The sequence below is a fragment of the Salvelinus alpinus genome, chromosome 16, assembly GCF_045679555.1.
Source record: "Salvelinus alpinus chromosome 16, SLU_Salpinus.1, whole genome shotgun sequence".
NCBI classification, from domain to species: domain Eukaryota; kingdom Metazoa; phylum Chordata; class Actinopteri; order Salmoniformes; family Salmonidae; genus Salvelinus; species Salvelinus alpinus.
The window spans coordinates 9,494,874-9,518,017 of NC_092101.1; the positions used below are offsets into that span (position 1 = coordinate 9,494,874).

The following is a 23,144-nucleotide window of genomic DNA, read 5'->3' on the forward strand; positions in this document are numbered from 1 at the left end:
GGTGGATCAGAGACTCACCAGCAGCAAGAGCGACATCATTGATATATACAGAGAAGAGAGTCGGCCCAAGAATTGAACCCTGTGGCACCCCCATAGAGACTGCCAGAGGCCCGAACAAACAGGCCCTCAGATTTGACACACTGAACTCTGTCGGAGAAGTAGTTGGTGAACCAGGCGAGGCAATCATTTGAGAAACCAAGGCATGTTGATTGATGTTGTAAGTTCTGTTCAAGATCAAACATTTATGACCAACTATATTCATTGGGTTTGGCTCGTCGAACCCATATTACTGCTACTGCAGTCAGCCAACAATGATTTGCAATTTACTGAAATTGCTGCTGACCTGCTGCTGCCTGTGCACGAGCTGAGCGCCTGCTGCTGACGTCACTCACAATGCACTTTTGCAGCCAGGCACGTGTGTTGTGACTGAGTGTGTGACAGACAAAATCGTTTTTGTGTCATTTAGAGGGAAAATGCGTGCATTTGAGCATTTGAGTCACTTTTCAAAAGTTGCTAAAAGTTCAATTTTTTTTTTTTAAAGTAGCTCAATTTGTTGCTAGGTGCTGTTTGAAAAAAAAAAGTTGCCAGTGTAGTCTGAAAAGTTGCTAAATCTAGCAACAAAATTGCTAAATTTGCATCACTGGAAGTGTCCACTTAATTTGAGGGGAGAGGGTGTGTCTTTTCAGTGTTTGGAATGCAGCCATTGGCTAGCTAAGGTATTGCGTAGCAACACGTCATTGGCTCTAACGGTCGTCTCGCCCCGAACTGCGCATGTGCAAACCGTCCAACCAAAGGCACTCCTTCAATATAATGTTATTTTTGAGGAAAATGAAAACGTGTCAGTTTGTTACTTTCACAAGGTTGGAGTAATAAAGTTCAACTACTTAAGCTGTTTGCTCGAATCTAGGTTGTGCCTTCAGATTTCGAAAATAAAAATTGTTCACTTCTCTCATTTGTTCCTCAAACACCGGCTTGGATGTTTGGTCTATTTTCGCAAGCTGTTTCCCGGAAGTCTTGCAATGTTGCGCTTCTAGGTTTAGAAACTCTATGGCAATACAACAAAGCGTCCAGGCGCCTGGAAAACCACTCGAAGAAGACGAAATGGGTCAGTCGAAGACGGCGGATTGGATGATGAGTTCGAATCAAGCAGCGCGTCGGGCAAAGTTTGTGAAGATTAATGTTATGAATGGACAACAGTAGTATCGAAAACTGGAACAAAAAGGAAATTGTCTAAAATTGTAGTGGAGGTTACGTGTATGAATGTGAATGAATAACTTCTTGTTGGGATGCGTTTGTTGAGTAAGGATGCATATGTGGGAGACCTGTTTGAGGTGTCGAAATTGTGTAGTATGCGCTGGAAAAAGTGGAGTCTGTCAGACCAGGAGTTGTCTTGATTTGATTAAGACCACTCCTGGTTTTTGGGACTTAAGAATTTTACTTTAGAAAAATGTGTATTTAACTAGGCAAGTCAGTTAAGAACAGATTATTGCGCCGGAAGACTCGCCCTCCTAGGTTCCCCTTGAGCCTGTTTCGGAATCCGATATGTTAAAAAAAAAATACAGAATTTTGGGGGGATTTAGTTCAGTTTATTTATTTTAGTTTGGTCGTTTATTTTTGTATGTTGTAAAATTTTGGGGAATCCTGTTTCCATCCCGCACAGTAGGTGGCGGAATGCATATTTACATTGTGCGATCGCCAATATACCATAGAAGAAGATCTTCGTCATATCCTCCCATCTTTCGTTGCCGCATGTTTCCTCGGATATTTGTGGATCAGGTCTGGTATATTGTTTTTACGTCCATTTTAGAGTGGTTTTATGGTAAACAATTACGTTTGTGTTTGATATTTGACTGGGATCGATGTACCTTAGATGGAAAGAGGCAATGACACTTCATAGGATACCCAGCAAATCCACTGTTTTCATTTTGTTAACTGGCTAGCGTGCTAGTCTGTCTGGTTAGCCTGACTATATCTGGCTATTTGTTTGCGTCTTCAACAGACAGCATCCCTTTTGTGAAAGATGTCGCATGTGGTTTAGGCTCGTTTCTGAAATTGTAGCTATGTTCTTGTTTAACTGTTCTCCGTAGGTAGTTAAAGTTAGATAGCTAGTAACAACGCCCTCTTGTCAAATGTGGTTAGCTAGCTCGCGTATTGACGTTCACATAATAAGTTCCCTAGTGTGTACAGTTGTTAGCTGGCTATCATAGCTAGCAGCTAGTTAAGTCAGGAATGCCGAACTCCATTCTCTGAGCGTTTCTCGGCTAGTTAGCTTGGCAGCAGATGGATGTTGACGCAATCCCTAACATTTCCAGTCAAATTATGGAGGAAACTGGTCATCTGGAGCAAATTGTTCTGATACTAGTGTAGATAATTGACAAGATAACAACTCGTATGCCTCCACTTGAAAACAGTTCAGTTGCTAGTTTAAATATTTTTGTTTAACTCTTACGCATCTGTCATTTTTCCAGGTAGAAACATGAACCAAGAAAAATTAGCAAAACTTCAAGCCCAGGTCCGGATAGGAGGAAAGGTAAGCTAATTTCCATATTTAGAGATTCAACAGGAAGTACATAGGGTGCGTTCAGCAGAACAGAATGGTGTGCAATGTTTAAAGGTAGTCAGTGATATGACGTAGATGCGCTAAGTAAACAGCATAGTGGGTCAATTTCCGCTACTAAGGGCATTGGAGCGCAAGGCTAAACTTCTCCACTGTTTTGGTCCCATGCCTATCTATAGAAGTTTGAAGAGAGCCCGTGCACATGCGCAGATACTGTGTGAGTTTAGTTATGCATCAGCAGTTTTTCTCTTGTCAGTCACTACCAGTCACTCAATTAGCCCAAGGCGGCCACTCAATTTAGCTTAGGGCCCCCAAAAGGCTTTGGCCAGCTCTGCCAGCATGTGTGGGTATGGATGTGGGTACACAGACACGTGAGCCACTCTGGCCCCTCATGATGTGTTCAAAAAAAAAAATGTTTTGTCCCCCACCCCCATCAAAGTTGCCCATCCCTTTTCTACATGTTGGAGGCATGTTTGTTATACATTAATGTGTCTATCTGAACATTCCAAAACATTGCGTCCTGTTGAATGTGCCTCTGTTGAAATGTGTATTAAATCAAGTCAATCTTGATGAGTTAGACCTATATAATACATTTTTATCAAATGACAATATAGTCTAAAAGTTGTTTAAAATAGCACATTATTCTTGTCATTTATGGTGACGTGTGTAAATGAAATATAGGGCTATTACTTCTATATTATATATTTGCAAATGTTTTATTTTTAATCATCCGCCTTATGGTTTCCGATACTGCTGATGGGTTGATAGAGCACTGGGCACACCACTGCTATATTTAACCTCCATTGATGTACATTCTTACATCTCGCTGTGTTGTTTTCAGGGCTCGGCACGTAGGAAGAAGAAGGTCGTACACAGAACGGCAACAGCCGACGACAAAAAACTTCAGAGTTCGTTAAAGAAATTAGCTGTCAACAACATTGCTGGTATTGAAGAGGTAAACACAGCTACCATTATACATTTTGTGTAATCTTAAGTTCTTAAATGTTGTATTTTGTTTGTTTCATGCCTCCCTTATGCAGTGCCTTCAGAAAGTATTCATACCCCTTAATCCACATTTTGTTGTTACAGCCTGAATTCAATATAGATTCAATTAGGGAGTTTTCTCACCCATCAACACACAATGGCCCATAACGTCAAAGTGAAAGCCATGCTTTTGGAAATGTATTGAAACAAACATTTGCGTACTATTCTTTTCAAAATTCTTAAAGCTCTGTCAAATTGGTTGTTGATCATTGCTTGACAACCATTTTCAGGTCTTGCCATATATTTTCATGTAGAGTTAAGTCAACATTTCGGCCACTCATGAACATTCACTGTCTTGGTAAGCAACTACGGTGTAGATTTGGCCTTGTGATTTAGGTTATTGTCATGTTGAAAGGTGTCTGGTGGAAAGCAGACTAAACCAGGTTTTCTTCTAGGATTTTGCCTGTGCTTAGCTCTATTCTGTTTTTTGTGTTTTTTTTCCATCCTGAACGATCATACCCATAACATGATGCAGCCACCACTATATGGAGAATGGTACTCAGTAATGTATTGGAATAATTTATATTCAGGATAAAAAGTGATTTGCTTTGCCATATTCTTTTAAGTATTACTTTAGTGCCTCGTTGCAAACAGGATGCATGTTTTGGAATATATAAAAAAATAAAAGAAATATGTACAGGCTTCCTTTTCACTCTTGTCAATTAGGTTAGTATTGTGGAGTAACTACAATGTTGATCCATCCTCAGTTCTCCCCAATCACAGCCATTAAACTCTGTTTTAAAGTAACCATTGGCCTCATAGTGAAATCCCTGAACGCTTTTCTTCCTTACCGGCAACTTAGTTAGGAAGGATGCCTGTATCTTTGTAGTGACTGGGTGTATTGATACACCCTCCAAAGAACTTCACCATGCTCAAAGGGATAGTCAATGTCTTTGTGGTTGAATCCGTGTTTGAAACTCACTGCTCGACTGAGGGACCTTACAGATAATTGTATGTGTGGGGTACAGAGATGAGGTAATCATTCAGAAATCATGTTTAACACTTTTATTGCACACAGTGAGTCCATGCAACTTATGTGACTTGTGTTTTCGTTACAAATCGTTACTCTTATTTAGGCTTGCTATAACGGAGGTTGAATACTTATTGACTCAAGACATTTCAGCTTTTCAGTTTTAATACATTTGTAAATGTTTCTAAAAACACCGTTCCACTTTGACATTATGCGCTATTGTCTGTAGACCAGTGACGCAGTCTCAATTGAATCCATTTTGAATTCAAACTATAACACCCCAAAATCTGGAGAAGGTCAAGGAGTGTGAATACTTTTTGAAGGCACTGTAGATGTTGAAGTCTCTTGCGTGGACTGCAGCCTAGTATGGCTTTGGCGACCAAACTTGGAGTAGAATTTTGAAGTGAGCAACCCCCCCCTTACTGTCACCAGGTAAACATGATCAAGGATGACGGCTCAGTGATCCACTTCAACAACCCCAAAGTGCAGGCGTCTCTGTCGGCCAACACATTCGCTATCACCGGCCATGCCGAGACCAAGCAACTCACGGAGATGCTGCCGGGCATCCTCAGCCAGCTGGGCGCCGACAGCCTCACCAGCCTGCGCAAACTAGCAGAGCAGTTCCCTCGACAAGGTGGGTTGGCCCTCATGTAAAATCATTAGGTTAGGGCTGGGGTATATTCACAAGGAACCAAACGGGACAAAACGGGGAGGGGCCTAGCAAAATTTGTCAAATAGAAGCTCTCGATTTTTGTTGCAAAACGTTTTCCGTTGCAAAGGGGAATTCTGTTACGGTGTGCACTGGGGATTATTTTGAGACCTGAGGAGCGTCTTCATTCTTACTATATATACACAATTGAAGTCGGAAGTTACTATATATACACAATTGAAGTCGGAAGTTTACATACACTTAGGTTGGAGTCATTGAAACTCATTTTTCAACCACCACAAATTTCTTGTTAGCAAACTATAGTTTTGGCAAGTCGGTTAAGACATTTACTTTGTGCATGACACAAGTAATTTTTCTAACAACTGTTTACAGACAGATTATTTCACTTATAATTCACTATCACAATTCCAGTGGGTCAGAAGTTTACATGCACTAAGTTGACTGTGCCTTTAAACAGCTTGGAAAATTCCAGAACATGATGTCATGGCTTTAGAAGCTTCTGTTAGGCTAATTGACATCATTTGGATCAATTGGAGGTGTGTACCTGTGGATGTATTTCAAGGCATACCTTCAAACTCAGTGCCTCTTTGCTTGACATCATGGAAAAATCTAAAGAAATCAGCGAGTCCTATATCGACATAACCTGAAAGGCCACTCAACAAGGAAGAAGTCACTGCTCCAAACCGCCATTAAAAAGCCAGACTACGGTTTGCAACTGCACATGGGGACAAAGACTGTACTTTTTGGAGAAATGTCCTCTGGTCTGATGAAACAAAAATTACCATGATGTTTGGAGGAAAAAGGGGGAGGCTTTCAAGCTGAAGAACACCATCCCAACTGTGAAGCATGGGAGTGGCAGCATCATGTTGTGGGGGTGCTTTGCTGCAGGAGGGACTGGTGCACTTCACTAAATAGATGGCATCATGAGGAAGGAAAATTTATGTGGATATATTGAAGCAACATCTCAAGAAATCAGTCAGGAAGTTAAAGCTTGGTTGCAAATGGGTCTTCCAAATGGACAATGACCCCAAGCATACTTCCAAAGTTGTGGCAAAATGGCTTAAGGACAACAAAGTCAAGGTATTGGAGTGGCAATCACAAAGCCCTGACCTCAATCCTACAGAGAATTTGTGGGCAGAAATGAAAATGCATGTGCGAACAAGGAGGCCTACAAACCTGACTCAGTTACACCAGCTCTGTCAGGAGGAATGGGCCAAAATTCACCCAACTTATTGTGGGAAGCTTGTGGAAGGCTACCCGAAACGTTTGACCCAAGTTAAACAATTTAATGGCAATGCTACCAAATACTAATTGAGTGTATGTGATCTTCTGACCCACTGTGAATGTGATGAAAGAAATAAAAGCTGGAATAAATCATTCTCTACTATTATTCTGACATTTCACATTCTTAAAATAAAGTGATCCTAGCTAACCTAAGACGGGGAATGTTTACTAAGATTAAATGTCAGGAATTGTGAAACTGAGTATAAATGAATTTGGCTAAGGTGTATGTAAACTTCCGACTTCAACTGTATATTTTTTATTGCAGTACTTGACAGCAAATCCCCTAAAGCAGAAGATATTGAAGAAGAAGACGACGATGTCCCAGGTAAGGATGATTCCGTTTGCAAGGGAAGTATATCAGACACTTCAGAGGAAACATTACATAATTTCAACCTGTAAAACCATCCTTTGTTTTCCTCTTCTCTTCAGACCTGGTGGAGAATTTTGACGAAGCATCAAAGAATGAGGCAAACTGATTGATCTTCCCCTTGAGACCCCATACAAGGATTGGAACTGCAATTAAGAAACTAAGGCGGCTTCTCCGATGTTTTAACTTCTAGCTACGAAGACATATCATTTCAAACACTATCCCGTCAACCAGAGACTTGTGTATTTTGAAATGTCCCAAGGATGCAGTCCTTATCAGACTTGCTTGCTCACTTCAACTCCCAACACATTGGTCAACGGTTCAGTACTTTTCACCACATTGTTAGTCTTGATCAGGATTGCGGTGGTCATTAATTAAAGCTAGTCTTAATAATTTTGTTTGTTTTTACGAAACAAAATAAAGGTGATTAACGTTTTCTACATGGTGCTGTGGTCTTTCTGGCTGTTGAAAGGGGGTATTTCGTTTTTGAAGACTGTTGTCACAATGGCTGCCACCCTGGCCATCATTGTATCAAGATGCCTAACTATTTAGTCACTATTTAATTTCAAGCCACTGTAGCCTCATGCTCAAAGTAATCAGGCCTTGCAGAGATGACATCCAATGTGATATTAGACTGACTTGGATGAAATCAAAGATGGTTGTAAGGACTTTTGTGTTATTTTTAGACATGTTTTCTGAGGTTTCATGTACACATGACTTGGGTATTATGACCTAACACTTAAACCACATAAAGACATGAAAATGTGCAGTAGACACATTTTTGGATAGGAAATAAAAGCACATTTTCTGTAATAGAATGATCTCATTAGGTATACATATATTCTAATACAGTGTACACTACTTTAGAAAAGGACATTTAAGGACATCCTTGAGTTTACTTAAGACCTGCAGTGAGAGAGAGGGGGGGGGGTCGGGGGACGCAGAAGGAGAGAGGGGAATAGTGGGAGGGAAATCGTCCCTGCTAGTGAGCAGGACTGCTTTTCTTGTCTTCTTCGCCACTAATGTTGCAATATGTTGAAGTTCTTCAGTGCCCGGGACGATGAGAATGAAAGCCTATTGGGTTCATTGACAGAAGGTAAGTTTTTTTTATTCTATTCCAAAATAAAATCATACAGATAGAACTACATCATCTCGCGCTATCATAGGGGAAATTGTAGCTGATCTGTGCAGTCATGCGTCTTGCCGCGTGCGACACATTCATAGAAAGGCAGAAGCACACGAGAATATTCCTTCAGCCTATATGAATTAATGGGAAAATACGACTTGAATTATATGGAAATAACGTGATAAAGGGAATAATGCTGCGATTAAAACCTGCAACGATTAATGAATCGGGATGGGGAGCAAATGTCGCATTGCCGTGTTCACTGGTTGAGAGGGGATTTAAACTGTTGCACGTGTGCTGGATGCGTCACCGTCCCGCGAAGCAAACGCTCAGTCAGCTGTACTGGTTGAGCCCTATTGTAGTTTATATGCGCTGTAAAAAAGCTGATATATTTACCAGTAATCTGTGATCGTCAGCATGAATGGTTGGGTTGGGGTGCAATAATGGGGCGGGGGGGGGGGGTAAAGCTGCAATGCAGTTTTACCCCGACAAGAATTCACCAACGCTAAAGGGTAGGCCTACCTGAAATTGTGCAATAGGCAATAACCAACCAAGGCGCAATCACAGCATAATGTAACCCCAAATCTGAATTATGAATTTTTCTTCCTCACAGTCATAACATTTTGTCTTATTTCAGTCGATAGCGAAGTAGAATATTTCAAAAATATAGAATTAAATTTATATTATCTTTATTTGTGTTATTGACATTATCCATCCATTCTCGAAAATATCAAACTAATTGTATGCACCTTTATTAATAATGTAACGTTATAATATTAATGTACATAATCTAACATCCAGTTTTGCCACTGTAGTCTGTATTTATTTATGCTGGTGTTTCACTATAGCCCTATTCCCCAGACAATGAGTCAGCTTTACCTGGCTCTCTGGATCTGTCTCCCTCTGAAATGGCACCCTATTCCCTATATAGAGCATTACTTTTGACCAGACCACTATGGGCCTGTAGTACACTACATAGGGAATAGGCTGCCAAAAGTAGTGCACTACATAGGGAAAGGCTACCATTTGGGACGTATCTAGCTCTCTCAAGCATGACAGTGCACATATGTTGGCCTCAGTAGATGGTTTAACTTATTCAAAGCAATGAGATAAATGGCCTCCCATTTATTGGACCCATTACCACCTAGGAACATCTGGGATCTGTCCCATCTGGGATCATGGGCGTGAGTGATTGCTTAGGTGCTCTTGTGGACTAAATGTTATGTTCTTCATATATGCCTGTTTGTTCTCTTTGTGATGTAGAATGTCCATGTCAGGTTCATTTGACATATACCTTCACATAGTTTTGATCTGTTCCCGCGTCTTTGTATGAACAGATGAATCGGATGCTCCGTCTCTGATGGATGCTAAGCATCACTGGCTCCACAGACCCTGTCTGCTGATGCTCAAAGATGGGGATGTCACAAAGCCAGGACAGCTGGGCTGTGGACACATCGGATCAGATTCCCCTGCAAAACCCAAAGTCCATTCAGAGGGGGTCCTGAGCCCAGGGGTGGCTCCTGTTTCCCAACTGGAGACCCCCGCTCAGAGACTGATGAGACAGCTGGAGGAGGGAAACTGCACTGTGACCACTCTTTCAACATGGGGAGAGAGGAATTTTGGGGAGGCTTCTACCCCCCTAATGCTCAGCCCCTCCAAAGCTGCTCGGCCAGAAGTGGAGGTGGAGGTAGAAGAGGAAGTGAAGAACAGGCCCCAGCCATCCTCCTCCAAGGAGGACTCTGTGGTTGAGGAAAAGGAGCTGGAGGAGAGTGGACTTGAGCTGCAGGACCCCCCCAGTGGCTCAGATGCCCTAGGCCCTTACACTGACGACCCGTCTGGTCCCCCTGTGGAGGAGCCCAATGGAGGCGGCCATGATGCCCAGATCCAAGGGCCTAGACTGGGGCTTCAGAGCCAGACCAAAGCCAACGGACTAGCTAATGATGAGACCAACGCCAACGGAGTTCAAGCAGATAGTGAAGAGGGAGCTGTGGGGGACTGCACACCTTCCCCTATGTCTCCATTAGTGGATCCAGACAATGAGCTACAGGCCGGCCCCACGGGCATTCTGTCCAGGGAGCGAGGCACTATCCTGGGGGAGGTAGCCCCCGTGTGGGTCCCTGACGCCCAGGCGCTGGTCTGTATGATGTGTGATGTCAGGTTCACCTTCACCAAGAGAAGGCACCACTGTCGCGCCTGTGGCAAGGTGAGGGTCTTGCACCACTATTTTGTGTGTGTGTGTGTGTGTGTGTCGGTTGTATTTAAAGTAAGAAGGGATTGGATGTTTGTCTCTGGTATGTTATCCCTGAGAAATTAGGCTGACCATTAGTGATCGTGTGTCTGTGCTACAGGTATTCTGTTCAGTGTGCTCCGGTCTGAAGTTCCGACTAACACACCTGGATGGGAAGGAGGGGCGTGTCTGTGTCTCTTGTCACTCAACTCTAGTGAAACGTGAGTATCACATGACAACACTGTTACCATGACACTACAGGGTAAATCCATTTAAATTCAATCACTTTTTGACAGGAACCCTTTTGATTTAAACGAAACCTTCCATACATATTTGCCAATTGTAGAAGTGCTCATAAAGTGATGTTTTGGCATTCGGCTCCAAATAATGAGATTTATATAATTTAAAAGCTTACAAACAGGGTTGTCAAACTATTTCATAATTTCTGTGAATAAAAAATAAATAATAATATATCCCTTTTTAACCTTTAATGTAAATTACCTAAAAAAAAACTAAACTCAGATTTTTTTCATAATTGCATATGTTGCTTATACCCTATTTTACATTGTCTGAGAGTTTTGTGTTGTTCCCGCTATTGGTTGAGACACAACATGTTCCTGAATACAGGGTAGGTGTCATGTTTTGGCTGATGAATGCACTAAAATGGGAATAAAATACATTCTACTTTCAAATGGTACCACAAACATGGTTGGAGAGCCAAACGTCAGAGAATGTTGACTTGAATGGGAACAGCAGTTGTTTGAAATTACAGTGCATTTGGAAGTATTGAGACCCCTTGACTTTTCCCACACTTTGTTACATTACAGCCTTATTCTAAAATTGATTAAATTGTTTTTTTTCCTTCATCAATCTACACATAATTCCCCATAATGACAAAGCAAAAATTGTTTTTTAGACATTTTAGAAAAAACAGAAATATCACATTTACATTAGTATTCAGACCCTTTATGCGGTACTTGTTGAAACAACTTGTACTTGTTGAAACAACTTTGGCGGCGATTACAGCCTTGAGTCTTCTTGGGTGGGATGCTACAAGCTTGGCACACCTGTATTTGGGGAGTTTCTCCCATTGTTCTCTGCAGATCCTCTGAAGCTCTGTCAGGTTGGATGGGGAGTGTCGCTTCAAAGCTATTTTCAGGTCTCTCCAGAGATGTTCGATCGGGTTCAAGTCCGGGCTCTGGCTGGGCCACTCAAGGACATTCAGAGACTTGTCCCGAAGCCACTCCTGCATTTACATTACATTTAAGTCATTTAGCAGACGCTCTTATCCAGAGCGACTTACAAATTGGTGCATTCACCTTATGATATCCAGTGGAACAACCACTTTACAATAGTGCATCTAACTCTTTTAAGGGGGGGGGGGGGGGGTTAGAAGGATTACTTTATCCTATCCTAGGTATTCCTTAAAGAGGTGGGGTTTCAGGTGTCTCCGGAAGGTGGTGATTGACTCCGCTGACCTGGCGTCGTGAGGGAGTTTGTTCCACCATTGGGGTGCCAGAGCAGCGAACAGTTTTGACTGGGCTGAGCGGGAACTGTACTTCCTCAGAGGTAGGGAGGCGAGCAGGCCAGAGGTGGATGAACGCAGTGCCCTTGTTTGGGTGTAGGGCCTGATCAGAGCCTGAAGGTACGGAGGTGCCGTTCCCCTCACAGCTCCGTAGGCAAGCACCATGGTCTTGTAGCGGATGCGAGCTTCAACTGGAAGCCAGTGGAGAGAGCGGAGGAGCGGGGTGACGTGAGAGAACTTGGGAAAGTTGAACACCAGACGGGCTGCGGCGTTCTGGATGAGTTGTAGGGGTTTAATGGCACAGGCAGGGAGCCCAGCCAACAGCGAGTTGCAGTAATCCAGACGGGAGATGACAAGTGCCTGGATTAGGACCTGCGCCGCTTCCTGCGTGAGGCAGGGTCGTACTCTGCGAATGTTGTAGAGCATGAACCTACAGGAACGGGTCACCGCCTTGATGTTAGTTGAGAACGACAGGGTGTTGTCCAGGATCACGCCAAGGTTCTTAGCACTCTGGGAGGAGGACACAATGGAGTTGTCAACCGTGATGGCGAGATCATGGAACGGGCAGTCCTTCCCCGGGAGGAAGAGCAGCTCCGTCTTGCCGAGGTTCAGCTTGAGGTGGTGATCCGTCATCCACACTGATATGTCTGCCAGACATGCAGAGATGCGATTCACCACCTGGTTATCAGAGGGGGGAAAGGAGAAGATTAATTGTGTGTCGTCTGCATAGCAATGATAGGAGAGACCATGTGAGGATATGACAGAGCCAAGTGACTTGGTGTATAGCGAGAATAGGAGAGGGCCTAGAACAGAGCCCTGGGGGACACCAGTGGTGAGAGCACGTGGTGCGGAGACAGATTCTCGCCACGCCACCTGGTAGGAGCGACCTGTCAGGTAGGACGCAATCCAAGCGTGGGCCGCGCCGGAGATGCCCAGCTCGGAGAGGGTGGAGAGGAGGATCTGATGGTTCACAGTATCAAAGGCAGCCGATAGGTCTAGAAGGATGAGAGCAGAGGAGAGAGAGTTAGCTTTAGCAGTGCGGAGCGCCTCCGTGACACAGAGAAGAGCAGTCTCAGTTGAATGACTAGTCTTGAAACCTGACTGATTTGGATCAAGAAGGTCATTCTGAGAGAGATAGCAGGAGAGCTGGCCAAGGACGGCACGTTCAAGAGTTTTGGAGAGAAAAGAAAGAAGGGATACTGGTCTGTAGTTGTTGACATCGGAGGGATCGAGTGTAGGTTTTTTCAGAAGGGGTGCAACTCTCGCTCTCTTGAAGACGGAAGGGACGTAGCCAGCGGTCAAGGATGAGTTGATGAGCGAGGTGAGGTAAGGGAGAAGGTCTCCGGAAATGGTCTGGAGAAGAGAGGAGGGGATAGGGTCAAGCGGGCAGGTTGTTGGGCGGCCGGCCGTCACAAGACGCGAGATTTCATCTGGAGAGAGAGGGGAGAAAGAGGTCAAAGCACAGGGTAGGGCAGTGTGAGCAGAACCAGCGGTGTCGTTTGACTTAGCAAACGAGGATCGGATGTCGTCGACCTTCTTTTCAAAATGGTTGACAAAGTCATCAGCAGAGAGGGAGGAGGGGGGAGGAGGGGGAGGAGGATTCAGGAGGGAGGAGAAGGTGGCAAAGAGCTTCCTAGGGTTAGAGGCAGATGCTTGGAATTTAGAGTGGTAGAAATTGGCTTTAGCAGCAGAGACAGAAGAGGAGAATGTAGAGAGGAGGGAGTGAAAGGATGCCAGGTCCGCAGGGAGGCGAGTTTTCCTCCATTTCCGCTCGGCTGCCCGGAGCCCTGTTCTGTGAGCTCGCAATGAGTCGTCGAGCCACGGAGCAGGAGGGGAGGACCGAGCCGGCCTGGAGGATAGGGGACATAGAGAGTCAAAGGATGCAGAAAGGGAGGAGAGGAGGGTTGAGGAGGCAGAATCAGGAGATAGGTTGGAGAAGGTTTGAGCAGAGGGAAGAGATGATAGGATGGAAGAGGAGAGAGTAGCGGGGGAGAAAGAGCGAAGGTTGGGACGGCGCGATACCATCCGAGTAGGGGCAGTGTGGGAAGTGTTGGATGAGAGCGAGAGGGAAAAGGATACAAGGTAGTGGTCCTGCGTTGTCTTGACTGTGTACTTAGGGTCATTGTACTGTTGGAAGGTGAACCTTCGCCCCAGTCTGAGGTCCTGAGCGCTCTGGAGCAGGTTTTCATCAAGGATCTCTCTGTACTTTGCTCCATTCATCTTTCCCTCGATCCTGACTAGTCTCCCAGTCCCTGCCTCTGAAAAACATCCCCACAGCACAATGCTGCCACCACCATGCTTCATCATAGGGATGGTGCCAGGTTTCCTCCAGACGTGACTCTTGGCATTCAGGCCAATGAGTTCAATCTTTGTTTCATCAGACCAGAAAATCTTGTTTCTCATGGTTTGAGAGTCCTTTAGTTGCCTTTTGGCTAACTCTAAGCAGGCTGTTATGTGCCTTTTATTGAGGAGTGGCTTCCGGATCTCTATGGACAATTCCTTCGACCACATGGCTTGGTTTTTGCTCTGACATGCACTGTCAACTGTGGGACTTTATATAGGCAGGTGTGTTCCTTTCCAATCATGTCCAATCAATTGAATTTACCACAGGTGGACTCCAATCAACTTGTAGAAACGTCTCAAGGATGATCAATGGAAACCGGATTGATCTGAGCTCAATTTCGTATCTCATAGCAAAAGGTCTGCATATTTATTTAAATAAGGTATTTATGTATTCTATTTAGTATAAATTTGCAAAAATGTCTAAAAACCTGTTTTCGCTTTGTCATTATGGGGTATTGTTTGTAGATTGATGAGGGGAAAAAATGTATTTCATCAATTTTAGAATAACAAAATGTGGAAAAAGTCAATGGGTCTGAATACTTTCCGAATGCACAGTACCTATGGAAATCATAGAAATATAGATAATAGAATAAACATGTCAATTTAAGTTGATAGTCGACAGTGGGTGTACCGGCGGTAATCTTTGTAGTAGTAATTAGAAGTTACAATTTCAATTCAAATGTTTGTGGTGTACCAGCTAAATTACAGTCTTCTGAAGGGATAGGTCCATTCTATGAGTTATATTTCTATGATTGAAATGACAAGAGCATGTTGTGTCTCAACCGATGGTGGGCACGACACAAAAACCTCAAATGATGTTAAATAGGTTCTAAGCTACAACATATGCAAATATGAGTTTCACGTTTTTCCATAATTGATGTTAAAAGTTAAAAAAATTACGAGAATTCAAAAAACCTTTGTTTGACAATACTGTTTGTAAGCTTTTAAATTGATCAAACTCAACCGTTAATCTTTTCCAGTGACGAAGACGTGGATGTCTCATGGTGGTGTATGCAAAAACAGATCAACTTTTAGCATCTTTATCTCCTGAATGTTTGGCATTCGTTGTCCAAAAAGTCACTTTCTGACCACTTCTTCCATGGGCGAACATGTATGGAAAGTTTTGTTTAAATCAGAAGGGATGCTGTCAAAATGGGATTGAGGCGATAAATGTCTTATAAAGTTAATTGGTGCAATATGTAGACATTTCTTCCTGTCTATATTATTGACTTTCTCTCATGTATGTTTTTCTTTAGGAACCCCTCCAAGGGGCAGGAGGAAGGTGTGGTTTGCTGATGAGATCCTATCCAATGAGAAATCAGACTCTGCACCTTGTACCCCAATCAGAGGCCCCACCTTTTCACCGCTATTATTGAGGAGAAGTATAGCTGCTACAATCAGAAGCGCCACTGGCTCACCACAGACCAGCAGGAGGGCCCCAATAGCACAGGAGATGCCCCTGCTCAATGTATGTAACAAAACCTTATCAGACCAGACTGATCTGCTACAATTTATACAATTCAAATAAAAGTTCTAAGGATGTGGTAACATGCTTTCTGTTGGTATCTTTGATATCCATAACCCCACAGTATTCCATAAGCTCTCTCTTTTTGACTATCTTTCTGCCTCACTATCTCCCTCCTCCTCCTCCTTCCCCTCCTCCCTCCACCTAGGGGCAGTAGGTAGCCGAGAGGCTAGAGAAGCAGGTTCGGTTGCTGGTTGGAATCCTATGTCTGGTGGGAAAATCTGTCTGGAACTATCCTCGACGCTATCACCTGCCGTTCGGCCCTTGAGCAAGGCACTTAACCCCTAAACTGCTCACCCGGCGCCGTGTGTGCATCAGAGCGGACCAATTTCTGTCTTGTATGGATTAATAAAGTATTCTCCTTCTCATCCTTCTTCTCCCTTCTCTGTATAGCCTCTGCAGGAGGCGTGTGGGCCCTGTGGCTGGGGTACAGCAGCCTTGGTCAGCAGCCACATCAGCAGCTCTGCCAACCTCATCCCACTGGAGGGCCTCCCTCCCATCCTCACCTCCACCGGAGTCAAAGGAGGTACGACCAGGCTACTATCACTGGAGATGCTAACGGCTAGCTTACTGCAAAGCCACGTTTGGGAAACCCTGGCTTACTATACTGGGATTGTCATACAGTTAGGTAGATAGCTGCTGGAGATTCTAACGGCTAGCTCACTGTACTGATTGTCATAGGGTTATCTACTGGAGATGCTAAATGCTAGCCCACTGGTCATAGGCTTAGCTACTGAATGATCAGAGGGTTAGCGTTAGAGGTGTTACTCTGATTCATTATCAGGCTTATTGTCTTCATGTTGGGCAATTTAATAGGATGGTAACACTAGAGGCCAGCTTACAAATCTTATTTAGTCATATTTAGACACAGAAGTTAAACTATGGCTGACTGTTTTTAAAGGCGGTATTTGCGTCTAGGGATGTCTAGCTCACAGTTTCCTCTGTCTCGCCCAGACTACACGGTCGAAGAGAGGCCCTCTGAGATGGTTCTCATCCAGGAGCTGGAGAGCGGCAGGCCCAACTCCCTGGTCTTTGTCCTCAACGCCAACCTACTGGCCATGGTCAAGCTGGTCAACTGTATGTGACCTTTCCTCTCAACCTTCAACCTTTTCCAGTCATTGACAGTGTGTATACACTGTTTACATGTATTCTTAGCTCACCATTGACTCAAGTCACAGGTATATTTTATAAGAGTGTCAGACCGTGTCACCAGCAGTGACCTCACATTGAAGTGCTGCCTCTCATTGGCTCTCCCCAGATGTAAACAGGAAGTGCTGGTGTGTGACGTCCAAGGGCATGCATGCGGTAGGCCAGGTGGAGGTGGTGGTCCTTCTGCAGTGTCTGCCTGAGGAGAAGAGCTTCCCCAAGGACATCTTCAGCCACTTCATACAGCTCTACAGGGACGCCCTCACAGGTGAGACTGGCGTTGACGTGGTCTGGCAACTTAGCTGCCGTTGATCAGCACTGGATAAAGCTCTGAAGCAGGTCTTGAAAAGACTTCCAAGTCTGTTTAATGGTGTACTAGTCCCTCTCTCTATATATCTCTCATTATCTCCCTCCCTCCGTCTCTCTTTCCTTTTCCCTCCATCTCACTCTCTCTCCTTCCATCTCTTTCCCTCCATCTACCCCCTCCTTTCTCCACAGGCAAGGTGCTAAGCCACCTGGGTCTCTCCCAGTTCTCCAGTAGTTTCCTGAGCAGTGAGGAGCATGCAGGATTCCTCTGGGTACGCTCCACTCTCCAGTCCCTGCAGGGCCTGCCTATGCCCAACCAGCCCTTCCTCTTTGGCCTACTCGTCCACCGGGCTGAAGTACCCTGGGCCAAGGCCTTCCCCCTGCGCCTCATGCTCAGACTGGGGGCTGAGTACAGATGTGAGTCAGGGCTGCAGGAAGCAGGAGAGAGGTGTAGCTGGGTAGAGAGAGAGTGTGTGTGTGCGCGTGCATGTGCGTGCAAGCAATACCCACATGAAGGCAGCATAGCTGTCGTTTTGTGGTATCTGTTACGTGTGTTGCATTGGAGACGCAGCGTGCGGCTTTTCTCTTCTTTGTGTGAGTTTCACTGCCACCTCCACTCAGTGTCATCCCCATTAAGGCACTCCTCTCCCTTCCTTTCCAGTTTACCCCTGTCCTCTGTACAGTGTGCGCTTCAGAAAGGCTCTTTTTGGGGAAACTGGCCACACCATCATGAGGCTGCTAGTAGTAAGTAGCTTGCCTCTCATTACAATAACAGCAATCAACACCAAGGTTGCATTCATTTGGGCACACCGTACCAAAACGATTCTTACTGGACAAATTCAGATAGTCCCTGCCTGTTTCAGTCAGTTGTTTCCATATTGGTGCCTATTGGATCACACATTTTTTCCCTCATTGCTTCCCAGGACTTCAGGAATTACCGGTACACTCTGCCAGTGGTGCCTGGACTCACTGTAGATCTGGAGGCTCAGAGGACCTGCATTAAAATCCCCACCAATGGCTATGAGGAGGTACAGCTAAACCATGAAACAACACTTGGTGAACTGTAACCAATAAGCTGTTATAAATGCTTATAAATACTTTATCAATGATAAAAACACTCCTTTATAAACAACTCTCTCATCAATACATTCTCCCTCTCTTTCACTCTCTCTTTCACTCTCTCTCTCTCTTTCTTTCACTCTCTCACCTTCTCTCTCTCTCTCTCTCTCTCTCTCTCTCTCTCTCTCTCTCTCTCTCTCTCTCTCTCTCTCTCTCTCTCTCTCTCTCTCTCTCTTTCACTCTCTTTCCCTCTCTCTCTCTCTGTCTCTCTTTCACTCTCTCTCTCTCTCTTTCACTCTCTCTCTCTCTCTCTCTCTCTCTCTCTCTCTCTCTCTCTCTCTCTCTCTCTCTCTCTCTCTCTCTCTCTCTCTCTCTCTCTCTCTCTCTCTCTCTCTCTCTCTCTCTCTCAGCTGATGAGGGCTTTGAATAAGTCCAATGAGCATGTGCTGGCCATGGGGGCATGCTTCAACGTGGCGGCAGACTCCCACCTCATCTGTGTTCAGGGGGACGATGGCCAGTACCAGACCCAGGCCATCAGCATCCACAATCAGCCTCGCAAAAGTGAGAAGCCCCTGGAATCAACAGAGGGTGATGGGGACTATGGGAGACTGCAGACTGCCTGTCCTGTAATCAAAGAGAAATACAAGTAGAGGGGGAATGCTACACAGGGGCAAGTAGCACATCACCTACCACCAGAGAGAGAGAGAGGGAGGGAGAGAGATTACAGTACAGAGAGGTAATATTTGCTGGCACGTAACACAACCAGTGTATCTGGCTTTTGGCAGCCTAGGGAAAATCGTATGCGTGATTTGTCATGTATTTATATGCTCACTGCAAAAACCGTGCCTTTGCTGTGACTTTTTCCACCACTGGAGGGCAATGTCGTGTCACGTGAGAGGGTGAACCATCGTGAGGAAGTTACTGGTGTAGAAAGCTCACCTCTGTCATTAGTTTTGGTTTAGTCCAACTGTAATATTTAGATGTTTACATCTACAAGCCAAGTGGTTATATATGGTGCTGTGTTTTGTTTCAGTCACCGGTTCCTGCTTTTTTGTGTTCAGTGGAGCTCTGAAAGCAGCATCAGGATATCTTGCCAAATCCAGCATCGTGGAAGGTAGTATCATACTTGTGTATCTTCACTTAAAACTGGAGGGTTACCGTACTAATCGTATTGAACGAAAATACAGAAATAGTCATATTATGATTACTTGACTACTAACTTTCATCCTAAATAAGATTTCCTTATTTAGTCTGTCAATGTTTGTCTGTACGTGTGTGTCCATGTGCACTCAAAGTTGTGTGTGTGGCTGTATGTATGTGCATGTGAGTGTGTGTGTGTCCTTGTTGGTGTCTGTCTCTCTCTCTCTGTGTGTGTGTGTGTGTGTGTGTGTGTGTGTGTGTGTGTGTGTGTGTGTGTGTGTGTGTGTGTGTGTGTGTGTGTGTGTGTGTGTGTGTGTGTGTGTGTGTGTGTGTGTGTGTGTGTGTGTTTTTTTTTGCTTTTGCTGTCCCCTTCTCCAGATGGGCTGATGGTGCAGATCACCGTGGAGACCATGGTGGAGCTTCGCCGGTCGCTACGGGAGATGAAAGACTACACCATCACCTGTGGGGGGATTGACCAGTCAGACAGCCAGGAGCATGTCCAGGTCCAATGGCTGGATAAGGAATGCACTTTGAATAAGGGGTGAGTGTTAGGTCATTAAACTTCTGATCAGCGTACCATGGTTCGTTTTTTTTGCCTATCGTTATCCTACATTTATTCTACAGCATTGTTGAGTACTTGTTTCTGATTGGCTAGAAGGGCATTCTAGAATAGACATTAAAACCAGATAACGGGCCGGGTTGTGAAAGATATCGGGACGTTGGAATAGATATCAGAACACCTTGCGATCCTGACTCAATAGGCACCTACACATGCAGACCGTACTTGCTACAAAGTTACAGAACGCTAAACCAGCAACCACACAAACTGAACTTGGATACATTGTAAAGGCAGGTCCAACGAGAACCTGATGGTCACTCTGAAAGAGCTCCAGAGTTCCTCTGTGGAGATGGGAGACCCTTTCAGAAGGACAACCATCTCTGCAGCACTCCACCTTTCAGCCCTTTATGGTAGAGTGGCCAGACGGAAGCCACTCCTCAGTAAAAAGCACGCGACAGCCCGCTTGGAGTTTGCCAAAAGGCACCTGAAGGACTCTCAGACCATAAGAAACAAACTTCTCTTGTCTGATGAAACCAAGATTGTATGCCAAGCGTCACGCCTGGAGGAAACCTGGCACCATCCCTACAGTGAAGCATGGTTGTGGTAGCATCATGCCGTGGGGATGTTTTTATGCGGCAGGGACTGGGAGACTAGTCAGGATCGAGGGAAAGATGAACGGAGCAAAGTACAGAGAGATCCTTAATGAAAACCTGCTCCAGAGCGCTCAGGACCTCAGTCTGGTGCGAAGATTCACCTTCCAACAGGACATTGACCCTAAGCACACAGCCAAGACCACGCAGGAGTGGCTTCGGGACAAATCTCTGAATGTCCTTGACTGGTCTAGCCAGAGCCCGGAATAGAACACGATCGAACATCTCTGGATCTCTGGAGAGACCTGAAAATAGCTGTGCAACGACACTCACCATCCAACCTGACAGAGCTTCAGAGGATCTGCAGAGAAGAATAGGAGAAACTCCCCAAATACAGGTGTGCCAAGCTTGCAGCGTCATACCCAAGAAGACTCGACGCTGTAATCGCTGCCAAAGGTGCTTTAACAAAGTACTAAGTAAAGGGTCTGAATACTTATATAAATGTGATATTTCATTTTTTTTTTTTTTATACATTTGCAAAATTTTTGAAAAACCTGTTTTTGCTTTTTCATTATGAGGTATTATGTGTAGATTGATGAGTGGGAAAAAACTATTAAATTAATTATAGAATAATGCTGTAATGTAACAAAATGTGGAAAAAGTCAAGGGGTCTGCCGGCCCGCGACGTGCCAATATATCCTCCGAACACCGGCTTTCGGGCATTATCACTTAAGTCTCAACGAGTGTCCCAACGCCGCGTCGTCAATTATTTCCAAGGTAATGTAAAGAACGTTGGCATTTCATATCTTACTTAACCTCTCTCACGAACCCCATCCCATTGTCGCTTCATCCATTTTTCAAGTCTGCCTCACACTGTTGTCCATTGCTGTAGAATACCCTTTATCGTCGCTTGCCTTCTTTGTATGGCTGTGTGTGTGTGTGTGCGTGCCTGTGTGTCTTGCAGTGTTATCAGCCCCATTGATGGGAAGTCCATGGAGTCCGTCAACAGTGTGAAGATGTTCCAAAAGTCAGAATACAAGTCCAATGGAAAGGTCATCCGCTGGACAGAGGTACACACATCCAACTTTTCACCGCTAGTCTTGACTCTTGTGTACCATTTCTCTCTGTACTGTATTCCCTAAGTACATGCTTGTGTCTTGTGAGTCTCTTGTGTGTTTCCCAGGTGTTCTTTGTACAGAGAGGGGATCATCCTAAGAGCCAGAGTGACCACCATACAGAACACAGCCGGCTGACAGAGAGACTGGCCAGGGCATTCTGCCTGGCACTGTGCCCACACCTCAAGCTGCTGAAGGAGGATGGCATGGCCAAGCTGGGGCTGCGTGTCACACTGGACTCCCAACAGGTGACGGTGCCATTGAATGAACATACTGGACTTGGACCATTTAGATGTTAAGAAATAACATTTTATGGAAGCGGAATCTTTCAAATTGTGCGTCATCTTACTTTAATAGTTGTAGTAATTCTTGAATGCCTAAAATGTGAGTTGTTGACCACCTTTTTAATAGGAAGTTATTAGTCATGTAAACAGTGACAGGATATAGGCCTTCGGGATATTACCAAAGCTATAAAAGCTATAGATGTGTGGCGGGTTGACATCGCTGTTCCATGTTCCAGGTGAGGTTTGTGGCCGGCAGTAACGGCCTGCCCCTCCCAGCCCCGTACCTCAACACCCTGGACACCGTGCTGACGCCCATCATCCACAGCAGGGGGCGCAAGAGGAGCGAGGGACCCGTAGTCATAGAGCTCATCTTCTATATCCTGGAAAACATCTCCTAGGGGAGGGGGTCAAAGTGCACACACTCATCTCCACATCGCGCCATCCACTCACCATCCTCTCTCCTGGCTCTCCATTTGTGCTGCTGTGAGTTCGAAAGAGCTACAAAACAGCATTGGTTGAAGGAGTAAGCTCATTCAATGGACATAAAAGCTCACCTCCAGGCTCTATATGTCTCAGCCAGCCTGTGGCAAGGGGTGGCTGGGTGGTAAAGTGGTCTGACTCACCAAAGCTGTTCCATAGGTCACCCTGCCTTGGCCTCTAACTCAGCAGCAGAAAGAAATACCACCCTCGTTGTTTTTACACTGTCAGGCTTTGTACCAGTATTACCAGTGTTACTGTGGAATAACACCAAAACACACACATGAAACCCAAAAGTGGCCATGAGATCAGGGTATAGTAATCTGCTTTCATTTCGTGGCTTGAGACCAGTACGTCTGTATATTTTCAATAGAAATGCCCATATTTTGAGAATGCCTTTAAACTGGGGACTGGATTCAGCCCCTGACCTTAAAAAGCAATGGGAAAAAGAGAATGACTTCAAAATAAATATATCAGTAGATCTGTAGCTAGCCGTTTGATGCATACTGAATGAATGTTTAAGAATGTTTTCATATTTGAATGTATTTGAACTCCTCTTGATTGCCCCTGAAATGCATTACTGTCAACCTAGGATTAATTAAACATGATATTAACACGAGGAAATCATACAAGGTTTTGATTTTTAAACCAAATCCCATTTTATTGGTTGCATACACATACTTTTCCGATGTTTTCTCAGGTGCAGTAATTCCGAACAATACAAAACAATACACACAAATCCCCCAAAATAAAAATAAAGAAATATCAGAACGAGCAATGTCAGTCCGGAATATAAATATATATGTATATGATGGTGTGTATAGACAGTG

The 23,144-nt window shown here is 44.6% G+C and overlaps 2 protein-coding genes across 9 annotated transcripts; both read left to right on the forward strand.

The window, feature by feature from the left end:
- The first annotated feature begins 1,018 nt into the window (after positions 1-1,018).
- Positions 1,019-7,328, forward strand: LOC139540755 (transcription factor BTF3 homolog 4-like). Of its 7 annotated transcripts, none has more exons than XM_071344688.1 (7): positions 1,086-1,163; positions 1,664-1,776; positions 2,469-2,530; positions 3,399-3,512; positions 5,004-5,205; positions 6,791-6,850; positions 6,955-7,328. In XM_071344688.1, exons 3-7 carry the CDS (start codon positions 2,477-2,479, stop codon positions 6,999-7,001), a joined length of 477 nt encoding a protein of 158 aa, XP_071200789.1. In that variant the 5' UTR covers positions 1,086-1,163; positions 1,664-1,776; positions 2,469-2,476; the 3' UTR covers positions 7,002-7,328. The 7 variants fall into 7 exon arrangements, with proteins under 7 accessions (XP_071200790.1, XP_071200789.1, XP_071200787.1 ...); XM_071344686.1 differs by having other exon boundaries at positions 1,091-1,163; positions 1,661-1,776; XM_071344684.1 differs by having other exon boundaries at positions 1,093-1,163; positions 1,661-1,819.
- Positions 7,329-7,839: 511 nt separating this feature from the next.
- On the forward strand, positions 7,840-22,941 carry LOC139540756 (zinc finger FYVE domain-containing protein 9-like). Of its 2 annotated transcripts, XM_071344690.1 has the most exons (16): positions 7,840-7,988; positions 9,356-10,221; positions 10,367-10,466; positions 15,370-15,581; positions 16,032-16,164; positions 16,593-16,715; positions 16,897-17,052; positions 17,283-17,507; positions 17,752-17,834; positions 18,014-18,118; positions 18,560-18,710; positions 19,183-19,263; positions 19,668-19,830; positions 21,403-21,508; positions 21,622-21,801; positions 22,074-22,941. In XM_071344690.1, exons 1-16 carry the CDS (start codon positions 7,925-7,927, stop codon positions 22,233-22,235), a joined length of 2,910 nt encoding a protein of 969 aa, XP_071200791.1. In that variant the 5' UTR covers positions 7,840-7,924; the 3' UTR covers positions 22,236-22,941. The 2 variants fall into 2 exon arrangements, with proteins under 2 accessions (XP_071200791.1, XP_071200792.1); XM_071344691.1 differs by lacking the exons at positions 19,668-19,830; positions 21,403-21,508; positions 21,622-21,801; positions 22,074-22,941 and adding an exon at positions 19,445-19,613.
- The last annotated feature ends 203 nt before the right edge of the window (positions 22,942-23,144 follow it).